The sequence below is a fragment of the Mycteria americana genome, chromosome 1, assembly GCF_035582795.1.
Source record: "Mycteria americana isolate JAX WOST 10 ecotype Jacksonville Zoo and Gardens chromosome 1, USCA_MyAme_1.0, whole genome shotgun sequence".
Lineage (NCBI taxonomy): Eukaryota > Metazoa > Chordata > Aves > Ciconiiformes > Ciconiidae > Mycteria > Mycteria americana.
This window is the reverse complement of record NC_134365.1, coordinates 180,089,702-180,113,813: the sequence shown is the minus strand read 5'-3', so window position 1 is coordinate 180,113,813 and position 24,112 is coordinate 180,089,702. Positions and strand designations below refer to the sequence as shown.

At 42.5% G+C, this 24,112-nt stretch overlaps 1 protein-coding gene across 19 annotated transcripts in view; it reads left to right on the top strand.

The window, feature by feature from the left end:
• Positions 1-24,112, top strand: part of KLF12 (KLF transcription factor 12) — a 263,394-nt gene that overhangs the window by 229,853 nt on the left and 9,429 nt on the right. For all 19 annotated transcript variants that reach the window (XM_075527297.1, XM_075527434.1, XM_075527445.1 and 16 more), the window contains one exon: positions 7,050-7,207. In XM_075527297.1, coding sequence (XP_075383412.1) covers positions 7,050-7,207 — 158 coding nt within the window. The remainder of the gene's footprint in view (positions 1-7,049; positions 7,208-24,112) is intronic.

Below are 24,112 nucleotides of genomic sequence, written 5' to 3'. Positions count from 1 at the left end.
TAACAGGGCAAATTTCACGTGCTCCTACTCCTGTCTGCTCCCAGTGCGATTTCCCACCATCTCCAGCTCAGGCACTTTCTGAACCAAATGTATTCAAATCATCTCTTATCTGCGTTTTGTTTACCCATGTGATTTTCCCATTTAATATGTGTGTTGTTTGTGTATGCTGCCAAATTCCTCCTTTCTTTCTTGACAAAAAGTGTAATTTCCAGTATAACATCACCTTAAAGTACACTGATTGAAGTAACTACCGCTAATAAAAGAGTAGTACATATTTTCCTTTTATGATCCCCTTAAGTACTGCTTGATATGTTTTAATGTCTAACATTCCTAAGGCAGATGTTTGCCTTTCATGAAACATTAATTAGAATCTAAGAGTCAAAGAGGAGAAAAAAATACATATGTATATATGCATGTGCATCTGTGTGTCTGTGAGGGGGGAAGACAGTAAAAACTATGTATTAAAAAAAAGGCAATAAGTAAATATTTGAGGGGAAGACTTTATCAGGAGATTACACTGATCTTTATTAAGCATATTAAAGCAACAAAACTACTATGTTTTTATATAGTATGATTTTGGCATCTCACTGCTATAGTAGGTGAAGTTTTACAAACTGTAATGAAAAATAATCTATATCTTGTTTCTTCACAGTTTAATATGTTGTATTTATAAGGATACTTTCACCAATATCCTGAGTGGGAAGGTAACATTATACAAGCTATCAGAAAATAAAATTATGTTATGTGAAAAGCTACTACAAAAGAAAGTAATTGAGAGCTGGAAACTGGGAAATGTGGTTCAATTCCCCTTTTCAAAAACACACAGAGTACTCATATCGTCCCTGTTAGCGTCTGAAACTTGAAGGTCTTAACAGAGAAAGGATACTTTAAGTGAGATTAGCTCCCGGAATGAGCCGTGTGCTGCCGTGCACATGTTCACTTGACTCAGAAATGTGCCAGAGGAGCCAAGCAAAAGCTTTGGGACCGCAGTCGTCTCTGCTTCCGACTGTCCTTGGCGGGAGCCGCTCTGTGAGCGTGAGCGGTGCTACTGCCCCGCTTCACCCGAAGGATGACTGACAGCTGCCATGGGTTTGCGTGAGATTGACTGACATGCTGGGAGGGGGGGGCCGTCCCACCATGGATCCAAAGCCAAAGATTTTCAAAAATAACGCAGAAAGGTCAACTCTGATGCCCATATTTATTCACTTAAGAGCTCTGGTTTTTATAGAAGTTAAGCAGCCAAAACCCACAGTGTTTCTGCAGCTCAGGTTGCCTTTGAATGCTGAGCAAATGCAAGAGATCCAGGGATTTTCTTCAAGTGCTCATTACCATCTGAATGCAGACATGTTATAGTCTAGTTTTCTGCTTTTATTTCATTTGCCTGCACTTTTAGTTATTATGACCAAAAGGTTGGCCCAGGAGCTTTGCATGTTTCATAAAGTAATGATTCACATTGCTAAATTTATACACTATTTGTGTGTTTGAATATTGTATCTTTTTTCCCTTTAAAAACAAAGAAAAACTGTAAATATCTGGATGTCCAAAATTGGCCTGAGGGTGAGGTATGAATATTTGCCTGTTGGTTCTATCCTGTATTGCCAAGGCACATGGTCACCTCCTAAGTATTTAGCATGCTAATATCTCCCAGTTTTTGTATCACAAGAAGAAGCTTCGTTGTGGAGCAAAAGGTGGATTTTTCCAGTTGTTCCTTGTGTTGATTGCTTATGTCCACGTTCTCGACTTCTTCATACAAATTCTGAATTTCCATGGAAGTTGTGGCATTGGTGGTAATCACAGCTAGTTGTCACTGGAAGGGGTGATGACACTCCCCTAACCCTTGGCCACAGGTTCCCATCCTCTCCCATGTGTCAGTGCAGGTACTTGACAGACTCCACTATTTAGGGGGCTAAACCAGCAAAAGCAAGCAAGCTGCTCAAGTGGGTTTTTTTGCAGAAATGACTTTTTGTCATTGCGGGTCCCTGAACTGGCTCGCTGCAGAATCAGACAAGTGCCAGTGCTGACACAAGGGAAAGCTACTGGAGCAGGACTGTCCTGGTATGCCAGCTTAGCCAAATCACATCCTTCGACAGCCCAGAGCCTGAGAAACACAAGAGGACCACAGCTTGCGTTATGCCCGCCTTGTGGGGCATGCTCTGGCCTGCCGAGCCCCTCATCTGGGCTGAGCAGAAGCCGCACGGGGCTGAGCCCAGTCTGGGTCTCCTTCTCGCAGTAGCCAGAGTGGAGGGGACGCAGCTGATACGCGTCTGGGTTTCACCCCAAAGTGAAGTTAGCGTCTGTTTTTAGCAGCCGTGGACTATTGTTAAGGTGCAACCTTAAGTCTCTCGTTTAACTACAGGGCCAACTAGGGGGGAAGGTAATACAGTCTGAATGCTGTAAAGGAGAGACGTATGGTAAGGTCTGGGGGGCTTCAGACATAAGCTGGTCTATATCTGTTGGCCCTGGGTCGGTGTGTTTTCCATGAAGTCTTTTGCGAGGCAGGCAGGAGACATAGCCAGAGAGCCTGAGCTCATAGTGGAGGGGCCGAGGAAGAGTAGAGGTGGCAATCACAAGGACGAAAATGCAACACTGGGACACTGTTGGGGTTTGTATGGCAAAGAGCAAAGCGGTGGCTCGCTGCTCATCACTGGCTCCGTGCTGGCCGTATCAGCCAGCTCCTGCCCAGCTTGCCGGGATGCCAGCAGCACCAGGCAGCTCGTACTTTGGTGGCCGAAGGTAACACTGCATATTTTCCACAGGGTGGGAGCACGCGAGCAGGCTGTTTGTGGGGAGCAGCCAGCGTGCAGCAACCTGTCACCGCATGGCATGTTGTGTCGCAGCACTCAACACAGTTCAAGGCTTTAATTAACATACCATGCTCCCCGGGCAGCTCTGCTCTGCGTATCTCGTGGAAAACACAGGATCAATATAAAAAGACCCGCTACGTGTGTTTTTAACAGCGTTACTGCATATGCCAGGGGCCTTTCCCCGTCTATACGTAGAATGGAGGCAAAACCCCTAGGAGGTCATGGGCAGCATTCGTAGAAAGGAAAAACAATCCTGCGTTGCCAGGGTTGTTATAATCCCTGTCGCATGCAGCACAGATCACCTTCAGGAGAACTTGATGGCCATCTACTGGCGAAGCCCCAGTCTTTGTTTTGCTTTGCAGACTTTTTTGCATCAGAGACAAGCACTTGGCCACGTGTGAGTTGCAGAGATGCATGTTTTCACTTCCAGCTGGAAATAACACAGCTGAAGTTTCGTAAAGCACCCTAAATGCTCACATTGATCTCATTCATTTCACCCTGTGAGCATTTCACCCTCCACCCTTACGGAGGCAACCGGCAGCGTCCCAGGATTTCTGTTACTGTAATAGTTTCTACACTAATACAGAAATTACACTGGTTTTAGAAGTAACGAACTGCAAATAAATAACCGTCAAGTTGACAGGTCAGAACCCAATTTTCTTCTTTCTTAATTTATCTTTCAAACTTGATGTATCAGCAGTAATTTGATACATCCTGCAGTTTGCCTGGGATGTTACCTGTGGTATGAGTCCTATTGCTGAACCCCACCTTGAGCCTTAAAGGCTGCCTGAGAGCTTGGCCATTAACAGGAGAACTGACAGCTCCTTGTCTGGGCACCCTGGCAGCTCTCACCAGCTGATGTGTATCCAGGTCTTCACTGTGGGCAGTCTGAGGGACACAGTCAAGAGAGGCTGCTAAGATATGATGGGGTTGGGGTTTTTTTAATTATTATTTTTGTTAACTAATTTTTGGGGTTTTTTTAATTTATTTTACATGATTTTAAAACACATTGTAAACAAAAAGAAAAAAAACTCAGTAAAAAAATAAATATGTGTGAGTTCCCTGTCATGTCCATTCTCAAAGTCTTTGTCCGCTGTAGTGCCATCAAACAGTGGTTTCTGGAACCCTGTGCTGACCAGAGCCACCTGGCAGAACCCCCATGGTCTTTAAAAGGCACAAAACATGGTTTTGGGGGCTTTTTTTTATGTCTCTCTGTGTGGTCGGTGAGGGTATTTTGTAGCAATTGCTTGAGAAGGAGGAGGGTGTCCCTTTACTGCTGCATGGCCAAGGGAAAGAACATCAGCAAATCAACTGACAGTTACTGTGAGAGGAACTAACCTCGGGAAGCTCCAAGAAGCACCTTGTGCTCTCTATAGGGCTTCCTGTGGTATCTCCATTTAAAAAAAATCACACAGCTTTTATAAGGCTAAAACAAGGTTGGCGGTATCAGGTAGGATCTGGCTCCTTTTCCACCGGTGAGCGTGTCTGCACTGTGGGGTCCCCCGGTGCCACGGGGGCTGGAGTGTCAGAGGAAGATCCCCTTTGGAGGTGTGCTCTCCCTTGCCGCCTGAGTCCCTTCTGCTGGCTAGTTTGTCATTTAGCCTGCACTGCTGCAAAGGGAAGGCATGAGGTTACATTTGCTGGTTCCAGCTGACGGTAAGCTTTCTCCTCGGCATCCTGAGCAAGCGGTGGCTGTGAAGCTTGCGAGGGACGGTGGCAGTGCACGGCACCTTCTGTGGCTTATTCGGTTATTTTCCCTGGCGTGGAATAGGTAGGATGCTTCGCCTTTTAGAAAGAGGGAGCAATCCAGTTAAGAAGCAGCAGCACTGATCGTGTGCCACCTTTGCGGCACTGCTTTATGCCACCATCTCCTATATAAATACCCGGGAAAGCACAGAGCAGTTCCCAGCAGTGAGGTCACTTTCTTGTACGTGACAAATAGCTTTTTACAGGGTGCTGACTCTGCTCAAGGTTCGTTTTGTCTCGGGGCTGGAAATTGCAGCAGCGTTACAAGCTTAATCCTCCTCCCATTTAAACAAGCTGTACTATCCAGGATCTAAACGCCCTCTTACAAAATAGGCTTTTAAGACGGCTCGTAAATCACATGCAGCAAAAATGATGCACAAATATTTATTTCTAAAGATAAAGATTTTCTGGTCTTGAGCACTGGATTTTGTACCTTCAGTATTGAGCTTTAAGATTTGATTTACGTGTTTGCTTTTTATTTTAGCTGGTGGGATGTTTAAAAAAAAAAACCTGGAGTAGTGAGACCGTTCTCAGTGAATCATCTAACCCAGGACTTTTATTTGCCCTGAGATGCAGATGCTTAAATGCAATTCCTAAGCCATTTCTGTGACAGCTAAACATATCTGTATTCCTGTCACACAGTTAAAGTGCTGATGTGTCTTACTCTCTTGGGGACTACTTTTTGCTAGTTAATGTTGATATTACAGCCCTCTGTCCATTTCTTCCTCCATTTCAGAAATTCCCTGCATGCCCTTTTACACACATCATATTATAGGCAAAAATAATTAATCTGGAAAATCTCTTTGCCTGAAGGTGAAATATGAATATATATCAAGTGTTAAGACAAAAAGGGGGCTGTCAGAAAGAGAGTACTCCATTTTTTTTAAACAGTGCTTTAAATTAGGGTTGTACTGTAAAAATATTTAAACAAAAAGAAAAATGCATAATTTGAACTACCACAAACTCAAGGCTGAAAGGTTTGTAATGCAGCAAATTGGAACATGAGTGAAATCGCATGCTAATGGTGCGAGATGTTTTATGCAAAGTTTTAACCCCATATAAATAGTCCTCAGCAAATTCTGGAAATCTCTAAAAGTGCAGTTTATGGCAGAACAGCTATTGCTGTAACAGCACTGGCTATTGTAACAGAAGGTTGAAGATTGGTGTTGACACAGGAGCTTCTCAGCAGATGCATCAACATCAGTGCTTCTTTCAAATGCCTTTCTTAGTGTCTTAGCTTCCCCAAAGGTTCGTGCTTACTTCTTTACATGATCAGATTCAGTTTCTTTTCCTCCGATTCATTTTCATTTGACAGACTCAAATTCTTTCAGGACAACTAGGAACTTGCATCTTAAGAGTTTAAAAGAGCTGGCTGATGAATCTTTAGATCATTTACCTTCAATGTCAATAAACCCAGGAATGTGGGGGAAGCCCCAGAAACATAATGAAGGCCAATGTTGTTCCACTACTTAAAGCAGCTAAACAGGCTAGTAGAACTGTGGGTGAACGTGACTGCTGTGCAGTATAGCCATAATGGGGTTGATAAGGTGATCAATTAATAATGATTTATAGATGGGTAATATAATTAATGGAAGTCAATGGGGGTTTGGATCTTGGCATCCCAGTCTGATAATAGTTTATGACACAAGTTTATCTAACCAAGGCAAGTGCATTGTTGTAGCAGGCTTTCTTCAAGTATTAGACTCGGTACCTACTGTATTTGTAAAATAAAGTAACGTGACTTCAGCATTACTTTTTTATTTGCTTAAAATTTGGGTAACTGATAGGCCTTAGGATGTTGCTGTAAATGGAGTATCTTCGCTGAGCACAGACATTTCTGTGGGGATCGTTTGCTGGCCCTGTGCTAATAAACGTTTTTATTTATCAGTGGTCTGAAAGGAAATAAAATTCATTGACTTGCAGGTGAGAAATTGAGAATTGTTAAATAAGTAAATGGGAAAATCGCGGCTGCAGGGTGATATGGACCTCTTAGCAGCCTGTATGCAAGCAAACAACAGGTGTTTGGCCAAATGCGAGGATCCACAGTCCAGATCTGGGTACTGGAAACACATTTTCATAAAAGGTTTTAGGATTTTTATCTATTTAAACTTGTCAAAGAGAAATTATGCAGGCTATATATAAAGTTGTTTAGAAAGCAGGGTTCAGTGAGCTTGGATCTGGACATGTGTAAAAATAGAACTAAAGCTCAGATAATGTCAGGTTACTTCATTATTGGAGCAGTATTTCAAGGAACTTGGTGTTTTCTCTGGCAAAAGGCACTTGTAAATCAAGACTTGAATTATTTTGTACTGCAAAATACGCTCTAGTTCAAGCACAAATTGTTTCAAATACGTGCTGTGGACTACATTGTAGAAAAGGAAATAATTAATTGTTAAGGTCACTTCTGGCACCGTGATATATTACAGCTGATCTTTTGGGGCCCAGGATATATATACACCATGCTTTTGCTTCATTTTTTGCTTCTGTTCTGTTTTTTAGTTCCATTTCACCGTTCAGTATTGAGAGCACAAGGCGTCAGAGAAGGTCCGAGTCTCCAGACTCCAGGAAGCGGCGCATCCATCGGTGTGACTTTGAGGGATGCAACAAAGTATACACAAAAAGTTCCCACCTGAAGGCTCACCGGAGGACACACACAGGTAGGACTTTTCTGGCACCGTGTACCACAGTTAAGACAAGCAGGTTCCTTTCTGCCTAATTCAGGACGTATTGAACTCATCATCCTATACTAAGAGCTGAAGGTCTGTACCTAAACAACGGAGATGTCTGCGGGTGCATCAGCATTGGCATTCTGGTGCAGATCGAGCGTGCTTTTGAATTGAATTTCCCTGTCATCCCCACTTCTCAGCACAAGAGCGGTCTCAGCACAAACCGGACTCCTTTCAGATGAAACTAAACAGAAAAGTAGCCTCCAGGGACACACTTAATGTGCTTCAACGAGCAGTGGGTGGTCATTGCTTGGGACCAACCAGAGCTAGTCCAAAAAAACCCTCAAGAAAAGCATATAGTGTGGACATGGATCTTCAGCACCATTTTTTCACTCTACAGACCTGCTCCTATTGAGCTACTACTTGCTTTACAGATGTAGCCTTTGAATGATAGGTGCCGCTAAATGCCTTCAGTTCAATTCAAGTGTAAACTCAAGAGCTTAGTATTTCTTTCTGGAGGCTTTCAGAGGCACCTACCACATATTGCAGAGGGAAGTCAGTCACTTTATGAGAATAGGTTGCACTAGGTCCCTACAACAGAGATGCAGGAGGGGTGCCTAGATGAGCTGGGTCCCATTCAGTGATGATAATACCTAACACTTAATCAATACCTGATGTCCTTATTAACTTTATGGGCTGTTAATAGTCTACATGACAGGCATGTAAGGGTAGCTGAAGCAGTGATGTGTAATTGTTGTATTTTTATCGTGGATAAACTCAGGAACAGCAATTTGAAGTCATCAAGAACACTTTAAAAGGGAATTGCTTGGATGGCTAGAAAGGCAGTGGACAGAACGCTCTGAGTTTCAGTGCTGTTCCTTACTCTGCTGCTGATTTGCTTAAATTAAATTTATTGATCTCTCTGCTCTTAATGTACTTCAGTGTTCTTGTAACTCCTTGGAGAAAAGATGGTGTTTATCCAGCATGTAGCACAACGTTGTTCTTTGCTGAGAATCTGCTGGCACTTTCTGTGGTGTGATGTACTCTAAAGAGTATGAGATACTATTTTAAAAAATTAAGTGATGGCTTCTACATTTCAAATGAGGCCACGTCTCCATCACTCTTTCCAATATGTCTTTTGGTTGGTAGGACTTTTGTTGAGAGGAATACTGAACAAGGCTCCGTCCTAATACCCCCTACTAAACCAATTAATGTAAGGTAAGAGTCCCTTCCTTAAACAGCGGAAATGTTCTGGTGATCTGGGAATTTCATTACGTTTCCCTCTAGGCCAATTACTCTAGTTTCTTCATATCTTCCCATTAATGCTTGTGCCTTCTCCTCTCTCTTAAATTATCATGTCTTTCCTTAATTCTTTTTTCCTCTTTCCTGTTCTCCCATCTTCAATATGGTCTTTTGTCCCTACCCTTCCGATATATTTTATATACCCTTGCCCTTTCACCTTGTTCTCTCTCATTCCTGTTTTATTCCTTTTATCCCAATCTAACCCTACTCTGTCCCTTTCCTTCTCCCTGCCCTGATTTCTAAGTTGCTTCCCTATTCTTGCCTGTATCACCCTTTGAGCATTTTATGGCTGTAGCAGATTAGAGGGCTGAGAGCCCAGCAGAGGTGTGAAACTGGTAGACTTCTTGGTTTGAACCAAAAATACCACTTACGTGCTTATACCACAGGGAGGTCACTCTTTTCTAGCCTGCAAGACTGGTGACCAGTGCAGGAGTATAAGCAAGCACCATGTAAGGAGCTGAGTTACAAAACTACATGTGAACAACCTCAGAAATGCCACACCCAAGTTAGCCCAGAAATACAGAAGGCTCTTCTCTGCCATGACGTTTTAAATCACTGAGAATCACATTTGTCATGAGTCTGTAATTCATTTGTGATCTCATGGCAGACCAGCACTTGTAGGTAATGCACCCAAATCAGTGTTAGATAGTCTGCACTGCTGAATCTCAGGCTGTGCACTTAGGGTGCTCAAAAGTAGGCACTGAAGGCTTGAAATGGTGTTGGTAATTACAGTTTTTGCAGCTGTAACTCTCCAGCAGCATGAAGGCAGTTTCTGTACCTGCCGTAATCGTAGGATCCATCTCCTCAGCCTTGGTTCCCTGGCAGCTGGGTGTCTAGGCTATGTTATCTGTCTGGGATCTCTGGGTAGTCAGAGAAGAGGGATTGGCACCTCTGGGGCACGTTATTCCCTCTTTAGGTAGACCCAGGGATTGGCTTGCCAAGTTGCTTCTCTTTCACTGCTGAATACAGAGGAAGACCGGATACCTGCCTGTTAGCTGGCTGAAATGAATCCCCACCCCAAAAGGCAGCTGTCTGAAATATTTTGCAGTCGTGTTGGATGTTGGTTTATTCCTTCGGGGAGAAAAGAAAAATAACATCAAATCAAAAACCTTCATTAAATGGTCAGCTGTTAACTGCTTTATATTGTCATGTCTTCATGCCTGCTGCAATGTAAGGAGTAAAGTGTCTAGAGAGAAGGTGAGCGCTGAATTTAGGCAATGGATCCAGTGAGAAAATCTGTATTGAGCTGTTAAAATTAAATGTGTTTTACAGAACACTTCTCAGGTCTCGGTAAGAAGTTGGTATATTCAGACTTACATGTAGTGTTGGCTGTAAGCATATTCTATGTATTAATCTCATCTTACATTTTTTATCTTGGCCTTTACTTTTGCTTCAGGCAAAAGAAGTTAATTATTCACGTATGACCCACAGTAATTAGTGCAGTTTTGGATAAGTATAAATGAAGTATGACAGCTATGCACGCAAGGGTGAGCAAGTTTCAGTAGGAAACTTTCTGAGAACAGATCACAGAAACTCAGCATTGCATAATCTGGGCTTTTTTTTTTTAGGCAGGCTGATCTTACGGACAATTGTTTACCTAAGCAGGATGTGTTTGAGATTTTTTTTTATTTAATATATATGCATTACTTTTTTTTTTTTTTCATTTACTATATATGCATAGCCACTAAAACGTTCGCAGTCGTTCGGATACAGGAGGAAAAACGATGCGGTATTTTGAACAATTTGGTTGGTTGGAAAGTATACTTCTTTTAAACTTAATTAAAAACGGCAACAAAATATTATAGACAGTAACAATTGCATTTGATTCTCTTAGAGTGACCCCTATTTTTTTTAAGTATGCTATCGTCTAACTCCCCAGTACTTCTCACCAGTGTCCTCAAAATGTAGTGTACCGGTGTGGGCATGGAGTCCACTGGGGGGCGAGCTTGAATTACACATCATCTCTCCAACTAGAAAAACGGCAAGTGAAACCTGTAATAGTTAGAGCATTTCATAAATCACAGGCACTGGTATTAAATTTCTCTTTCTAGTATCAGCTTCTTGTTGTTGTTTTGCCAAATCGTCAAATAAAGCTATGAGGAGGTATCGGGTGTGATGGAGAGCCTTCGGGGCTTGCAGGCAATCTCGCGGCTCAGGTTTATCAACTCTTTCCGCAAGGAGAAACTGTGAGAAGTTGGCTCACTGGAGTTGTGTTGAGTTAGTTTCTGCTTCAGTGAACTTAAAGAAAATTACTAATGTGTGACTCTACACATGAGTTATCTCCAAAAATGGGAAAACCAGCAGCCCTGGGTTGCATTCCCGGTCTGCTTATGTCTGCATTGTGCTCGGCGTAGGTGCTGGTGTCAGCCCTGGGAATGAGGAGAGCTGTAACTCCTGTTCCCCCTGAGATCTGCACCCATGCGGCCCTGGTGGGACTCACCTTCTTCAGTTTGCTGCTTTTACTTTGAAGACGGAGAGGGAAACAACCGTAGCGTTATTTTATGACATGTAATGGCTATTTCAAGCCTTTCAGGCGGGACTAAAGTTGCCATTGACGCTTCAGTAGGACAGCTGAGGATTGCAGACTAAGTTGCTTCCGCTGTCTTTTTTTTCCCCCATCAAAATTTCATTCTAAAAATATTTAAATTTATCTTAATGAATTGTTGTTTCCTTTTCTACTAGCCCTGGTTTGTGAAAGATCTACATACTCTGTTCCCTCTGAAGAGAGATGATGAAAATCTGTTAGGTTTTATGTAAATCGAAGAGGCAAATCATGCCTTCTGTTGAGAGGCTGATATGGGTTATAAAAACTAGACTTTAATAACTGATCTGGGAAGTCGGTGAAACTGGAAATCATGGGTCTGTGAAAACTGTAAAATGCATTAAATAATTTCATTATTTTGGCAAAAAGCAGGTAGATATTTTCATGCCATAAAGTTGAGGACATACATCTTGACCTCCTCTCTAGTTGGGTGGATGTTTCTGAAATGTTAATGGAAAGCTGCAAAGTAGTCAAAACTGTTTGCAATTTCCCTGTGAAATTTCACTTGACTTGTCATTATTTTTCAATCATCTGTAACTATAATGAAACTAAGTTCATGAGCTAGATACAGTGAAGGTGGCAGGACAAAGCCATGCAGTCAGGCCATTTATCAGGTCAAATGCAATGCAGTAAAGTCTCAGGTGAAATAATACATTTCATGTATATATTATTATAGCCTCAGTCAGCTTATTAGTTGTGGATGAAGGGAGTGACTGGAAAGACGGGAGGACAGGGGAGTCTGTTTTAGGGAGAGAGAAGAGGCAAAACAAGAGCAAACGTCCAGGACCCTTTGGGGCTAGTTGCCATAACAGTGCAAAGGAGACATTAGAAAGTGGAAACACCTTTTGGATAGATGACAGTAATCATACGAAAAACTCACAAACCCTTTTTTATTCATAGCGATTTCAGCTGCCTTGTTAATGCATCAAATAATGAAAAGCATGATTATCAAGAGATGGCAGGTTCTGGCTGCCAACAGAGACGCTGCAGGGCAGTGGCTGCTGGCTGCGGGCGATGTCCCGGGGCACGCATGTGGTGGTGCACCCGGTCATGGACAAACTGTCCCACTGGCCAACCACGTGGCTAAAAGCCTCTTCCACCTCTCATCGACAGGCTACTTAGTCTGCAAATCCTAGTGTGCACTATTCTGTTCTAACCTGAATCGCCGGCCTGTTAGTACCGAAGCTAACCTTTGCATATCATGATCCAGTTTTCATAGACATCATCTGTCTCTTCTTAAATAGGGAGAGCATGTAAATTTGAGGCATATAATGTAAATTGAAGAGGCAAATTATGCTGTCTGTTAGGGGGCCTGGTAAAGAACACAGAGACTTGAAAAGTGTAATGCATAGTACATGTGGAGGAGATTTAAAGCTCTTCTCTTTTTTTCTAAGGATGCAGAGTACACTGGGTGATGTGAACGTGTCCCAGAGCGGTGCCTAGCACGGGGACTGTGACCTGAGAAATCTAACCAACTACATAGTCATTTAAAGGGAAATTTGATTTGTCTTGGATTTCACATCTAAAGTTGCTCACAGCTAAATCCAGTTGTAGTTCATTGTGGCTACCCTCTTACCATATGGAGAAGCCCAAGGAGTTTAAAACATTGTATGAATCATCCTGAAGAAGTCAATAAAGAAAGAAGATGCCTGCTTTAAGGTTATGTGAGATACAATTTTACAACGTCTGATATAGAAAAGATTGCTTCCTGTCTCTCACCTCTGTAGGATTTTATTGTAGGAGTAATCAGCATTCTGTATTTCTGTGCAACCTTATTTCAGTCATTAGTTACTAATCTCTGGAGGAACATGGCAGAGTGGCTTTCTGGGGTCAATGGCAGCAAAAGCCTGGGACTTGCCAGTTGGCCTGAAGTGGGAATGGATTTAGTCTGTGAGCACAGAGCATTGTATAGCCACGGCCATGGCTTTGCTCCTGCCTCCGAAGGGTGGAGGAAGGCAAGAGCTGTAACCAGAGCACCTTCTGTGGGACTCAGATACTGGGCTGCAACTGCTGCTTTTCATCCGTGAACCCCAACCAGCACCGGGTCCCAATGACTCTTCTCAGTGCGGCTGCTGCAGAAGATGCGGCTGCTTCGTTAGGCACTTACAGAGGCAGGCTGAATATAGCCCCCAGGCCAAATGAATTTTTTAGTGTTTGGTGCTTTGTCCTTGATCAACACCTATATCGTTCCTGAGAGATGAGAGCAAATACCTTTGCCACAGACGTAATGAAGCCTATTTGTCAGCGTCAGGGGGTCTTCAGCGGCGTTACATGGAGACAGTAAACATCTCAGCAATGCGGTTTTGTACCTGAGAAAATGACAGCATTTCCTCCCTGAGATGTTCCTTTATAGCTGGGTTGAGACACCACCCTAGAAGAGAGAGGGCTAGTGAGTGCACGGGTGTTTTATTTAGTCTGTCCTTTTTCAAACATTGCATTCCTCTCGCTCACTGTTGCTCCATATATTATTTTAATATGAAAGGGCCCCTGTCATTAGTCTTTGTTCACATTTTCCTTTGAGCAATTTCAGAGCGGACTTAAGAAGTCAGAGGCACCAAAAAAGTTATTTTTGCTCTGTAGGTTTTAAAACTCCATTCATTACCTGTTGTTTTCTTAAGGTCTGTTTAATGCCTTTTGCTAGCTATAAGTTCCAGAGAGATATTTACAGATTTGTAATCCCTTCTTTAGACAAATATTGGGAGGAAGCAACATTTTTTAAATAATCCTTCTGGATTTGACTTGAACTGTGTAGATTTTTGGCCTACTTTAAAATTAACACCTCTTTGTCACCTGTCCTCCAGACTCACTCTTCAAAAGCCCAGCTTTTCTTTCGCATGTCCTATGTGCTCCCTAGGACTATGTGCTCTCCTTATCCCAGAGCTCTCCTCCTCCACATAAATCTGTTGGGTGAAAAAAGCTGGAACAGCAGGTTCACATGCTGTTCCAGAAACTGGGAATTTAAATAAACAAAGCCAATTTAAAAATTAATTTGCTTTAAGTAAAATAGGAGGTTCTATTTGTATTGGGTGATGCTTCTATTTTTTAAGAAATACTTTCTTCTAGTGTTTAACGTTTACTGCCAGTTTCAATAAACAGTAGAGCTTTCCAATGTGGAAACCAGTATATTTCATGGAATTCTTCACTTCTAGTTTTCTGCTCTTTCTTCATGCATTTCCTATTTAGAAGATAAACAGATTATTTAATAAACGGGGCTGCTGAAGCCTCAGCCTATTCCCATTGATGTGACTGAGTTCAGATTTCAGGACAGAAATGTATTTAAAAGCAGATGTCTGCTGGTGCAATATGTACCAGGGTACAAAGGCAGACTCACCAATGCCACCACAGCCTAGTAAGGTGGTGTTCAGAAATGGGAACCTCTGGATGTAGTGGAATAGTTGTCTGAGTCCAGCTACTTACGGGCAGGTGTCCATACCACAAGGAGCTTGTACATCCCGTTCTCTTCCAATAGCTGCTCTGTGGAAAGTTAAATGATTTCATTTCTGGCGCATTTTGCGAGCTCTGAATTCACCTTGCACACGGGGAGTCATTCCTCTGCATTGTAGGTCTGATGCTGTGCCGACATGGAAGAGTGCCCACGTGGTGATTCCAAGGCACTTTGATGGGAAAGCAAGTCTAATTGCGTCTGTGATTGCTTTCAGTCTCTAGGCTATGAAAAATATTTGCAACAGTGCCCCTTGACTTTGTAAATATGGGGTGCATATGTGTTTTGTCTGTGTGTGGCACGAGGGAATAATGATGATTTCATTATGCAGAATAAAATTTTCTCTAAGTAAACCATGTAGTACTTAATATTCTACCTCCAAAGAACTGCAGTTCATCTAAGGTCTCAGGCATGATTGTGGTCTACAATGTGTAGCCTTGCAGTGGCACGGAGGTGAGAAAGACCTCTCTACTCCCATTCCCTCCAAAATTCTTTCCCAGATGTTGCACCCAGACCTGGAGGAGTAAATACCCAGGGTTTCCAAGGACGTTAACTCTTGCAGCCCACTCAGTCCCTGGCAGAGGGAACAGGATAACAACTTGCTGCTGAAATGCCCATTACCAGTGATGGCCCGAGTCTTTCGGGAAGCATGTCTGGAGTTGCTCGTGCCCACCCTGGCCTTTTCAGGGCAGCCTTTGATCAGAGCGTGCTCAAAACTGCAAGTAAGCTTCACAAAAGCCTTTGTTTTAATGTTTTATTCAGGTTTTCTTTTTTTCTGCTTTCTTTTTTCCATGGCTAAAAGGAAACGAGGTAGAGCCTGAAAGCTAGTGTTTTCAATCTTTTTGCAAATAAGTAGGTAGAAAACTGGGGAGATTTTACAAAAACTTCTTGTTTCGTGGGAAAAGAAAAAGATCAGATGACCCCTGTGTAGGACAAGGGGTTATTTTCTGCACTGCAGTGTGTTCTCCACATAGGATATGAAATGTAGCGGTATCTTGGTCACATGAACTCTAATGATCTTTTCCCTCGTCATGTGTATTCTTGTCAGTTAATATTTTTCTTTAGTATCGTATATATTTATTCTGCTTTTTATGGTGATAAAAGTTGGTATCTCTTCATTTGGGAAGTTTAATGCCATTCACAACTCATTTACTTAAATGGGAGGTGGATTTTTAATGCTCTGTTTCTGCAGACAGCCCAGCACACCAGGGACCCAGCCTCTGCTTGAGACTGACTGCTAGCACAATAAACAACAAATAATTGGTTGTGCAAAACTGAGTGAGACAAAGCTCATCCCTTGGAGCCTTTTTGTTCTTTTTTTATTTGTTTGTTTATTTCTTTGGTGGTTTGTTTGTTGTTTTGCTTTTTATAGGCAGTGGAAGGTTTAACTTTAATACCGAGAAACTTCAGTATTGCTCTTGATGAACATGGTGGAGCAATCCCTGGAGCATCCAGGAGGAGTGACGGTAGCAGAATCAGAGGCAGATGGCAAGGAAGTGTCACTTGTTTGGCATCTCCCTTGCAGTTATGGACCACAATGAAGGAAAGGTGTTTTATTTGGGGAGGCCAGACTAAAACCCAGGCCTGCAGCACCCCAGTTAAAGAGAGTTAGTGTGTAGATCTGCTGGCACCCTCCGTGCAGTTGGTTGCTGATGGAAGTACGGATCTGTTGCATCACTTTTCCCAAACACGTTTGTGAGTGAAGGCTGCCATAAAAAGAAGAATCTCAGTGCCCCATGGCACTGGAAATTTGATAGTCCCATATACTTGCTGTGGCTGGAGGGAAGGAGAAAACTTCATACCATCTTCCACTACATAGATATATATAAAATATATATATTAAGTATGTATATATGCACTTAACATATACTTAAATATTTATATATGTACCACATCATGTGGGAAAAAATTATCAGGGAGGGTAATAAAATGGTATTTGTCATCTCCTGTTGCGATTTGGTCTGGCTCATGGATTCAGGTGCACACAAAGAGGCCTTTTACATTTCCAGAAATTTTATTTTTTCTGTTTTTACAGGAATTAAAATGTATCATTTTACATCAGCAATACCCTTGGCAATGTACGTAACTAATCCTTGTTCCAGAGTGTTAATTCATTTGTATCTCACATAGCAGTAGGTATGTCCCATCGTGGGGCAGTCTCTGTGCAGAAGCCCAAAAAGAGAAAATGTGGAAGAGACGTTTCTTGGATTCCCCCTCTTTGTTTCTCTCCTATGCGTGCGGTGACAGAACAGGGCTGAGACCAATGTAATGGATTTGCCTTCTTAAATTACAGATAATTGAATTTTGTGAGTCTGGTCACAAAGGCTTTTTTTGCTGGGATTTGTATTAAAATAGCAGCAAACCGAGGTAGCTGTAGACCAAGAGGGGCATGTGGGACAATAGCAGGAGAAGGAAAGAGATAAGGTTGCTGAACTAGTACTGGTCTTGCAGAGGGAGTGAGAAGAAGGGCCAGGATGACAAAGAGGACCCAAGCTCAGCAGTGCAGTGAAATGGAAAGATAGTTGTGTGTTGTGATGTGGGAAAAGGACTTGCACCTGAATTACCAGAAGTGGAGCTTGTAAATAATTGGTTCGAGAGCTGCCAAAAGTGTGATGAAGTTCTGTCTCTTGCTTTAGAGTGGAGGTTGTCACTGTATTTTTGAATTGAAGAAATTGTTTTGTTCCCAGTTTTCACATGGAGAAACCATATCCCTGTGCTTTGCCTAAGTCAGACTGAGAACAAGGAATAAAAAACCTGAATTTCAAGACGTGTCACAGGCAGCACAGTATGTTCCTGTTCTGCTCATAGAAATTGTTTTCCCAATCTTGCTCAACTGATCTGAAACTTCAGTCTCTTCCCAGAAAGATATTTTATTTGCATATTTTGACAATACTGAAACACAAAAGTCAAATTCACTATGTTCACCAAAGAGATATAGTGAATCAGTAACTTGGAAACAGAGATCCCAAATGACCTTTAGAAAGACATCTAAATAATTGAATTGGATTTTTGCATCAAAATGATTGAAAATATTTCAACCTTTAAAGGGATGAAACCAAGATCTAGCAGTTTCATTACAGAAAGTAAGGTGTTCCTAATATGTGAGTCATAGCATTGCTGTTCACTTTCTCTGCAGTTTTGGGAAGGTTGCTGATGCTCAGTGTTGGTTTTCCTACCTGCAGAATGGACACGATATTTGTTACACAGTGCTATTACGAAGACAGACTTCTATGAAGGATTACATTTTTAAAAAAGCTTTATAAGGCACTTTGAAGCTGGAAAGTGCTTTATAAGTGCTCTGATGTTTTTTCATTAAAAAATTATACTAATAAAAATATCACACAAAACGTAAGACTTGTCATTTTTCCCTTTCCCCTGTGTCTAAAAGCTAAGCTGCCCTCTTCCTCTGGGAGTGCCTGAGGCTGCTCATTATCAGGTAGTGCTTTTGCTGTAAAAAGATTCTTTTCTGCCTGAAATTGCTTATTTTTAGTAGAAATGCAAAATCTAATTAGCCATCGTTTGTGGTTTTCAATTTATGATTTCCCCTTCCAGAGTCCTATCAGTATGGGTGCAGTGTGACTGTCCCATATGTTTCAGAATGCTTCTGGTGTTTATGTGGGAGCTGAAACCAGCTGACATAAATACTACACCTTATATATATTGCATAATATCCTGTAGCAGAAACCCAGCCAGGAATCACCAGGAGATGTCCTCAACCCTGCAAAGCTGCAGATCTGTTGACTTTGACTAGAAAATTTAACATCCTCAAACATAGGCAGAGGCATGCGTGCTGGATTATTTGTTTTCTTTCAGCTTGCTATGGGCTAAATCCTTAGAACTTCACTCTGGTTTTATGTGGGGAATACTCCTCCAAGAGTAATGGCAGTAGAAACTGAGTGTATTAAATATACAGCTGTAGATAGCACGGCTGGGCAGGTGCCGCCTATTAAACCGTGCAAGTTTGACTCAAAACCATTGTATTTTGTGAATGGAGCGAGGGACAGCATCTTCCCTATGCTCCCACCCTCCCAGTTTGGAAACTGGTCCTGGTTGTGGCTGGGATAGAGTTAGTTTTCTTCCTAGTAGCTGGTAGGGTGCTGTGTTTTGGATTTAGTATGAGAATAATGTGATAACACACTGATGTTTTAGTTGTTGCTAAGTAATATTTACACTGGTCAAGGACTTTTCAGCTTCCCATGCTCTGCCAGGTGCACAAGAAGCTGGGAGGGGGCACAGCCAGGACAGCTGACCCCAACTGGCCAAAGGGCTATTCCATACCATATGGCGTCATGCTCAGCATAGAAACTGGGGGGAGTTGGCCGGGGAGCAGCGATCGCTGCTCGGGGACGGGCTGGGCGTCGGTCAGCGGCTGGTGAGCAGTTGCATCACTTGTTTTTTCTCCTGGATTTTGTTCCTCTCTCTCTCGTTGTTTTCCTTTTCATTACAATTTATTACTAATATTATTTTTTTCCCAATTATTAAACTGTTTTTATCTCAACCCACAAGTTTTCTTACTTTTGCTCTTCCGATTCTCTCCCTCATCCCACCAGGGGGGAGGGTGAGCGAGCAGCTGGGTGGTGCTTAATTGCCGACTGGGGCTAAACCACAACAAAACTATAAACCAAGTTTCATTTCCAAGTGCTTTTCTAACTTTGTCCTTCTCAGAAGTGGAATTTCAGCTTGTGACTCTTTCACAGGGTGATGAAAGCTTAAATACAAAAAAAACTGACTATGTGCCTAAGCCTGTACCCCTGAACAGTCTGTTACGTGTATTTTCTAGTTGACTCTTATTTGGAACAAAAATGTTACCGGTATTTGAAAATGCTGAATACTGTTGCAAGAAGGGGCTACAGAGAAGTGATGTAATAACTCGGAGTCCTGGTGAGAATTACATGTGCATAAAAATGGGATAGATGGGACCGTCTGAAGGGGACACAAATAAGAAGGGACATGGCACTCAGCTGTAACACCAGAGAGGGAGGTGAGTTTATGCCAGAGGAAGAAATTGGTTTAGAACTTGATCACTGGGATGTTTTCTGTCCTAGTAGTAGACGGCGTTACTTCATCGTTACTTATGACATGGTTGCCAAGAGCCTGCTAAACTGATGAATAAATGAAGCTTAAATGATACACAAATGAAACGAACTGCAAGCGTGCAGGGAGTACATAGGGCATCTGCAATTGCAGTAAATAAAGTTCCTTGCCTAGGGAACGTAAGCCCGGCTCTGTTTCCTGGAGCTCCAGAGCAGTTTCCCCACTGGCAGAATAACGCATAACTATTTACATGGCGGTTTTGTGGTGCCTGTCTTTGAAGCATCTGGCATCAAATACCATGATACCAGATAGTTGATGGGCAGAGGGTAATTGCTGAGGAACATACCACATGGGAAGTTCTGCCCGGGGCAGAACAGACCCTTGACCCGTCAGCTGTTACATGGCATGGTCTCCTGCTGGTACCCACATGGGGGTTTTTTTTAAGGAATATGTGAATGTCATCAGGTTGTAAAGTAAAAGTTTGAGAGAGATTTATTTCTGTGGGTGAATGATCTTCCGGATATTAGGGTACATGAATAAGGATATGGGAAGACAGATGTTGGGCTGTGGGGAGGGTGGAAAATTTTGGAAGGATTGGCTAAACAGTGGTCATTATTCAGCATTATTAATTCATTGTTTGCTTGAGTTTAGGGAGATTTAATGAGTAACCTTTGTAACTATGTTCTTAAGTGCTTAAGTGAGAGGAGTCATGGTAGGGTAGGAAAAATAATATGGTAAAAGTAATTAAACTAATTTGGATTGTGGCATCTGGACTACAAAAGGCAAGGTTTTGGAGGGCTCTTAGAAATAGATGTTTTGTTAACAGAAGATTAAAAAAATGACTAGTTCCATTTGGGGCATTGAGTCATACCTTTAAAACTTCATAATTAACTTCCTCAAACAATAGAAAATATTCATTTTATACAGGGAACTGTCTAGAAGAACTTTTTCATGCTCCAGGGTCCCTCTTGATCCGTGTAAATGCCTGTCATGGCATACTGTTCACTGTCCATGCCTTGCAAAACAGAGCTGCAGAATAGCTTCAGAATGCAAATTCTCTTGGGATCTTTTTGTTGGGTTTCGGGACAAAACAATAGAGCTCTCAAGGACAGGTGCAAAAGTAGAGGGTCGGCTCCCATGGAAATGTTCACAGCTTCAGGCATTTATTTTTAAATGGATAGCTTCTGTAAGTCTGAAACCTTACAGATTCAGAAGGTTGAACTAACTAACAGGGGTTTGTCTTTCTCCAGTTTTCTTTTTCTCCTTGTGTTAACTGCTGCAGGTTCTCAGTCTCTTTCTGCAGCTCGCTCTACTACCATTTTCCAAAAACTGTCCACTGTTTTGTCTTCTCCTTCATTCCCATGTTTCCACTACCCTGGGCAAGACTCACACCGCCTGCTTTTGCTCCTTAGAGCTGAATGAAAATTCGAGTGTCTGGGTGCATGACAGTAACTCTGCCGTCCATGCTTCGGTGGCTGCCAAGCCATCGAAGGAGCCAAAACATGCTCACACTTTGAACCCGAGAGTTTCTTAGACACTTAAGTGCAAGTGCTTGCAGAGAGGCAGAAGTGTCTGAGTCAAAATGGTTGAGTATTTGACTTCAACTCCACTGCAATCCAGTCTTGAAACGGCAATATATAGATAAGCACTGGGGCTAGTTTCTTCCAGTTAACCAACTACTTTTGTCCACCTCCTCACTCACCGCTGTCTGGGTTGCCCTGCTGAGGTCCTGCTTCTCTCTGTTGATTGTCCTGAGAATTTCAGCTGTGAGTGCCCAAGCTCATCAGCCAAAGCTGGTGTGTGATATCTGACACCAGCTTCCCATCCTCTAGCAGTTCTGCTCCTGCTGGTCCTTTCTCCATCCTTTGAACTCCTGGATCTTCCATTTTTTACTGTAGTTCTTATGGACTCAGTGGTCACTCTTCATGTCTGGGATGTTACCAAACAAAAGGCTAACAGTTAATATCGTATTGCCTAGGAGGAAGAACAATTTTTTTCCAGCACCTGTCCATCCACAGATAATGTGGGTGTTTAACAGAAAAGTAGTATTATTATTCTTCCCCTAAAAATGAGGTTTGCGTAAAATGTTGTTGATTAATCTTAATGAAAAATTGTATCTTTCACAGTTTTATTTACAGTGGCTTTTTTAAGGTGCACGTGAGTGAATGTCTTCAGAGTAGTGCTACTTTGCCTGTTTTTTTCTTTCTTATGCTATACACATATATTTAATTGAAAATAATGAAAGGTCTTCTTAGGGTGAGCTTGTAAGAGCGATTTTCCTTCAGTGGTGTAAATAGCTTGAGAGGAATGTGGTTAGTCCTGTCTCTCTCACATAGCTCTATAGGGGCTGGGTAAGCAGGACTCATTGAGGAGGGAGGCTGGAAGCAACACCTGGGAACTCCAGCCGAGTGACCCGCGCTCACGTCCTTCCATCAGCTGACTTTTATTTCTTACCAGAAGTGATACTGTTTTAATGGACGAACAACCTATTTCTGGTATTTCTCTTTCACCAACCATCCCTCCCTGCATCAGGTTCTCCATTTGTCTTCTGCCAAGGGAAAGAAGAGCTGGGATTTGTGTACCAAAGAGGCCGTTGCAGGGGAAGGATCTCGGGGCAGGGAGAGACTTAGAATTTCAGATGCTTCTAAATAAGAATCCAAAGCTTAGGAAATGCCTCCTGGTTTTGGTCTGGAAGTCTCTGTGGTCAAAGAAACCAACCAGGGCAGTATCCAGAGTCTAAACAAAAAGAGAGTTTTAAAGTACATTGAGGATGGACAGGGCAAGCACTCTGCTTGGAAATTGTCGATGCGGTGTGACGAGACCATTAGGATAGACCTGCCAAGTGAAATGGGGAGACTGCTATATTTGTCCGGTGCTCTGCACCAACTGTTTGTGGCAAGGGTATGTATGTAAGACAGTTCGGTGGTGAATCTGAACACGTTTTGTAGCACTTTGTCATTGGCAAGAGCGGGCAACCCACCATCTGCTGTGTAGTTTGTGCCATGCAGCTCGCGGCAGCTGCCGGATTCCAGGCGCCCAACGCTGCGGCTGCCCAGGGGCAATGAACACTATTTGGTGCTTTGTGCTTGGCTGAAGACTGTAAAATTATCTAGGGTAAGTTGCTGCTGGTGCAGCTATGGGCTATGGTCACCTCAGAGCCTGGATTGTTGGGTTCTCCTCACAGCAACTGTTTCCCACCCCCGTCTGACATCAAAACTGAGCACAGCCCAGATGGTGCACAGAAGGTACCAGCCCAAGGAGCTCAAATGTTGCTGACAACCCTGCTGACGTGCCTGTACAGCGTCCAATTTCCTTAGAGAGGCACCCATGGCCATTTCAGCTGGACTTTTCAGGGCTGTTTGAACTTTGTGATGATATTCTTACTTGGGAATTTTCTTTGGAAACCGAGGGCTCTCTGCAAAGCATTTATTGACTTTTGAAGAGACGCACGGAGGGAGGTGCTGCCTACGACAAAGCAAGTGTTGCGTCACTGGTTCATGCAGTTGAAACAGTTTCTTGCAAGCTGCTTGTGATTCATAAGAGATAATAAATAACTGAGGAATGATTGTGCCTGACGAAGGAAACAGTTGTTGCAGAGATGCTCTTTTGTTGTCCTGGTTGTGATTAGCTGGTTTCAGAAGGGGACGTAAAAAAACCATTTTTGACACACCAAAGGAAGGTACATACGGACCTCACACAGTTTCCCTTCCTCAGTTTTGGTGCATGCTCAACTGTGGGATCAAGGTTACTGCCAAGAGCATTTAACATGTAGACGTCGAGGGCTGGTGATAGATATCACAAATCACATTTTGCCTACAAACGTGGCAAAAATGGGGTTTTATAACAGTTTGCTTTATGAAAGCACAGAATCCAGATTTGCTGTATTAATCTTCTCCTCTGACGTGATACGACACAGGACATGGTGTATGCACCATGCTTACCTTAAAAAGCAGGGAGCGGGATTTTCCAAAAATCTACGCTTAGCCCAAGTCTGATCTCATTGAAGTAAATGGGTATTTATCAACAGCGTTGTGGAAGTCCCATGGCTGAGTACATTTAAAAATTGTGCACCGTTCCTGGTAACATCTTACATGCAAAATTAATTTTACTGAAAGTAAGTGCAATAAATAAAGAGGATGTTTTGCAGATTGAATTTTTATGTTTAATTGGGAAATGGTAGTTCATTTTTACCAGCTTGCTAAGAAATGTCCTGCAGTGGTGTTTACACAAATAATTTGAAACCTTCATAAACTTCATAAAAATAATTGGAAGTCTGTGGCAGCCTGTGATAAATTGCTGAAATATCGGGTAATCTGGCCATTTTGGGAGAAAGTGTAGCCTGCCGAGATGAGGGTAGCAAACTCGTACGGTAATCATGAGAATAATTACACAGCCCTTTGTCCTCATGTTAATCCCCGCATCACCCCTGCAAGGTAGGATCTATATTGTTGCCTTAATCCTGTTGATTTTCTTAGTCATGTGAATGCCACAGGAATGATAAATCTCAAGACCCTTTCCTTATATTCAGCAGATTCAGTACCTCGTAATTGTGTAATTTGGGCTGAAGCAACCCCTA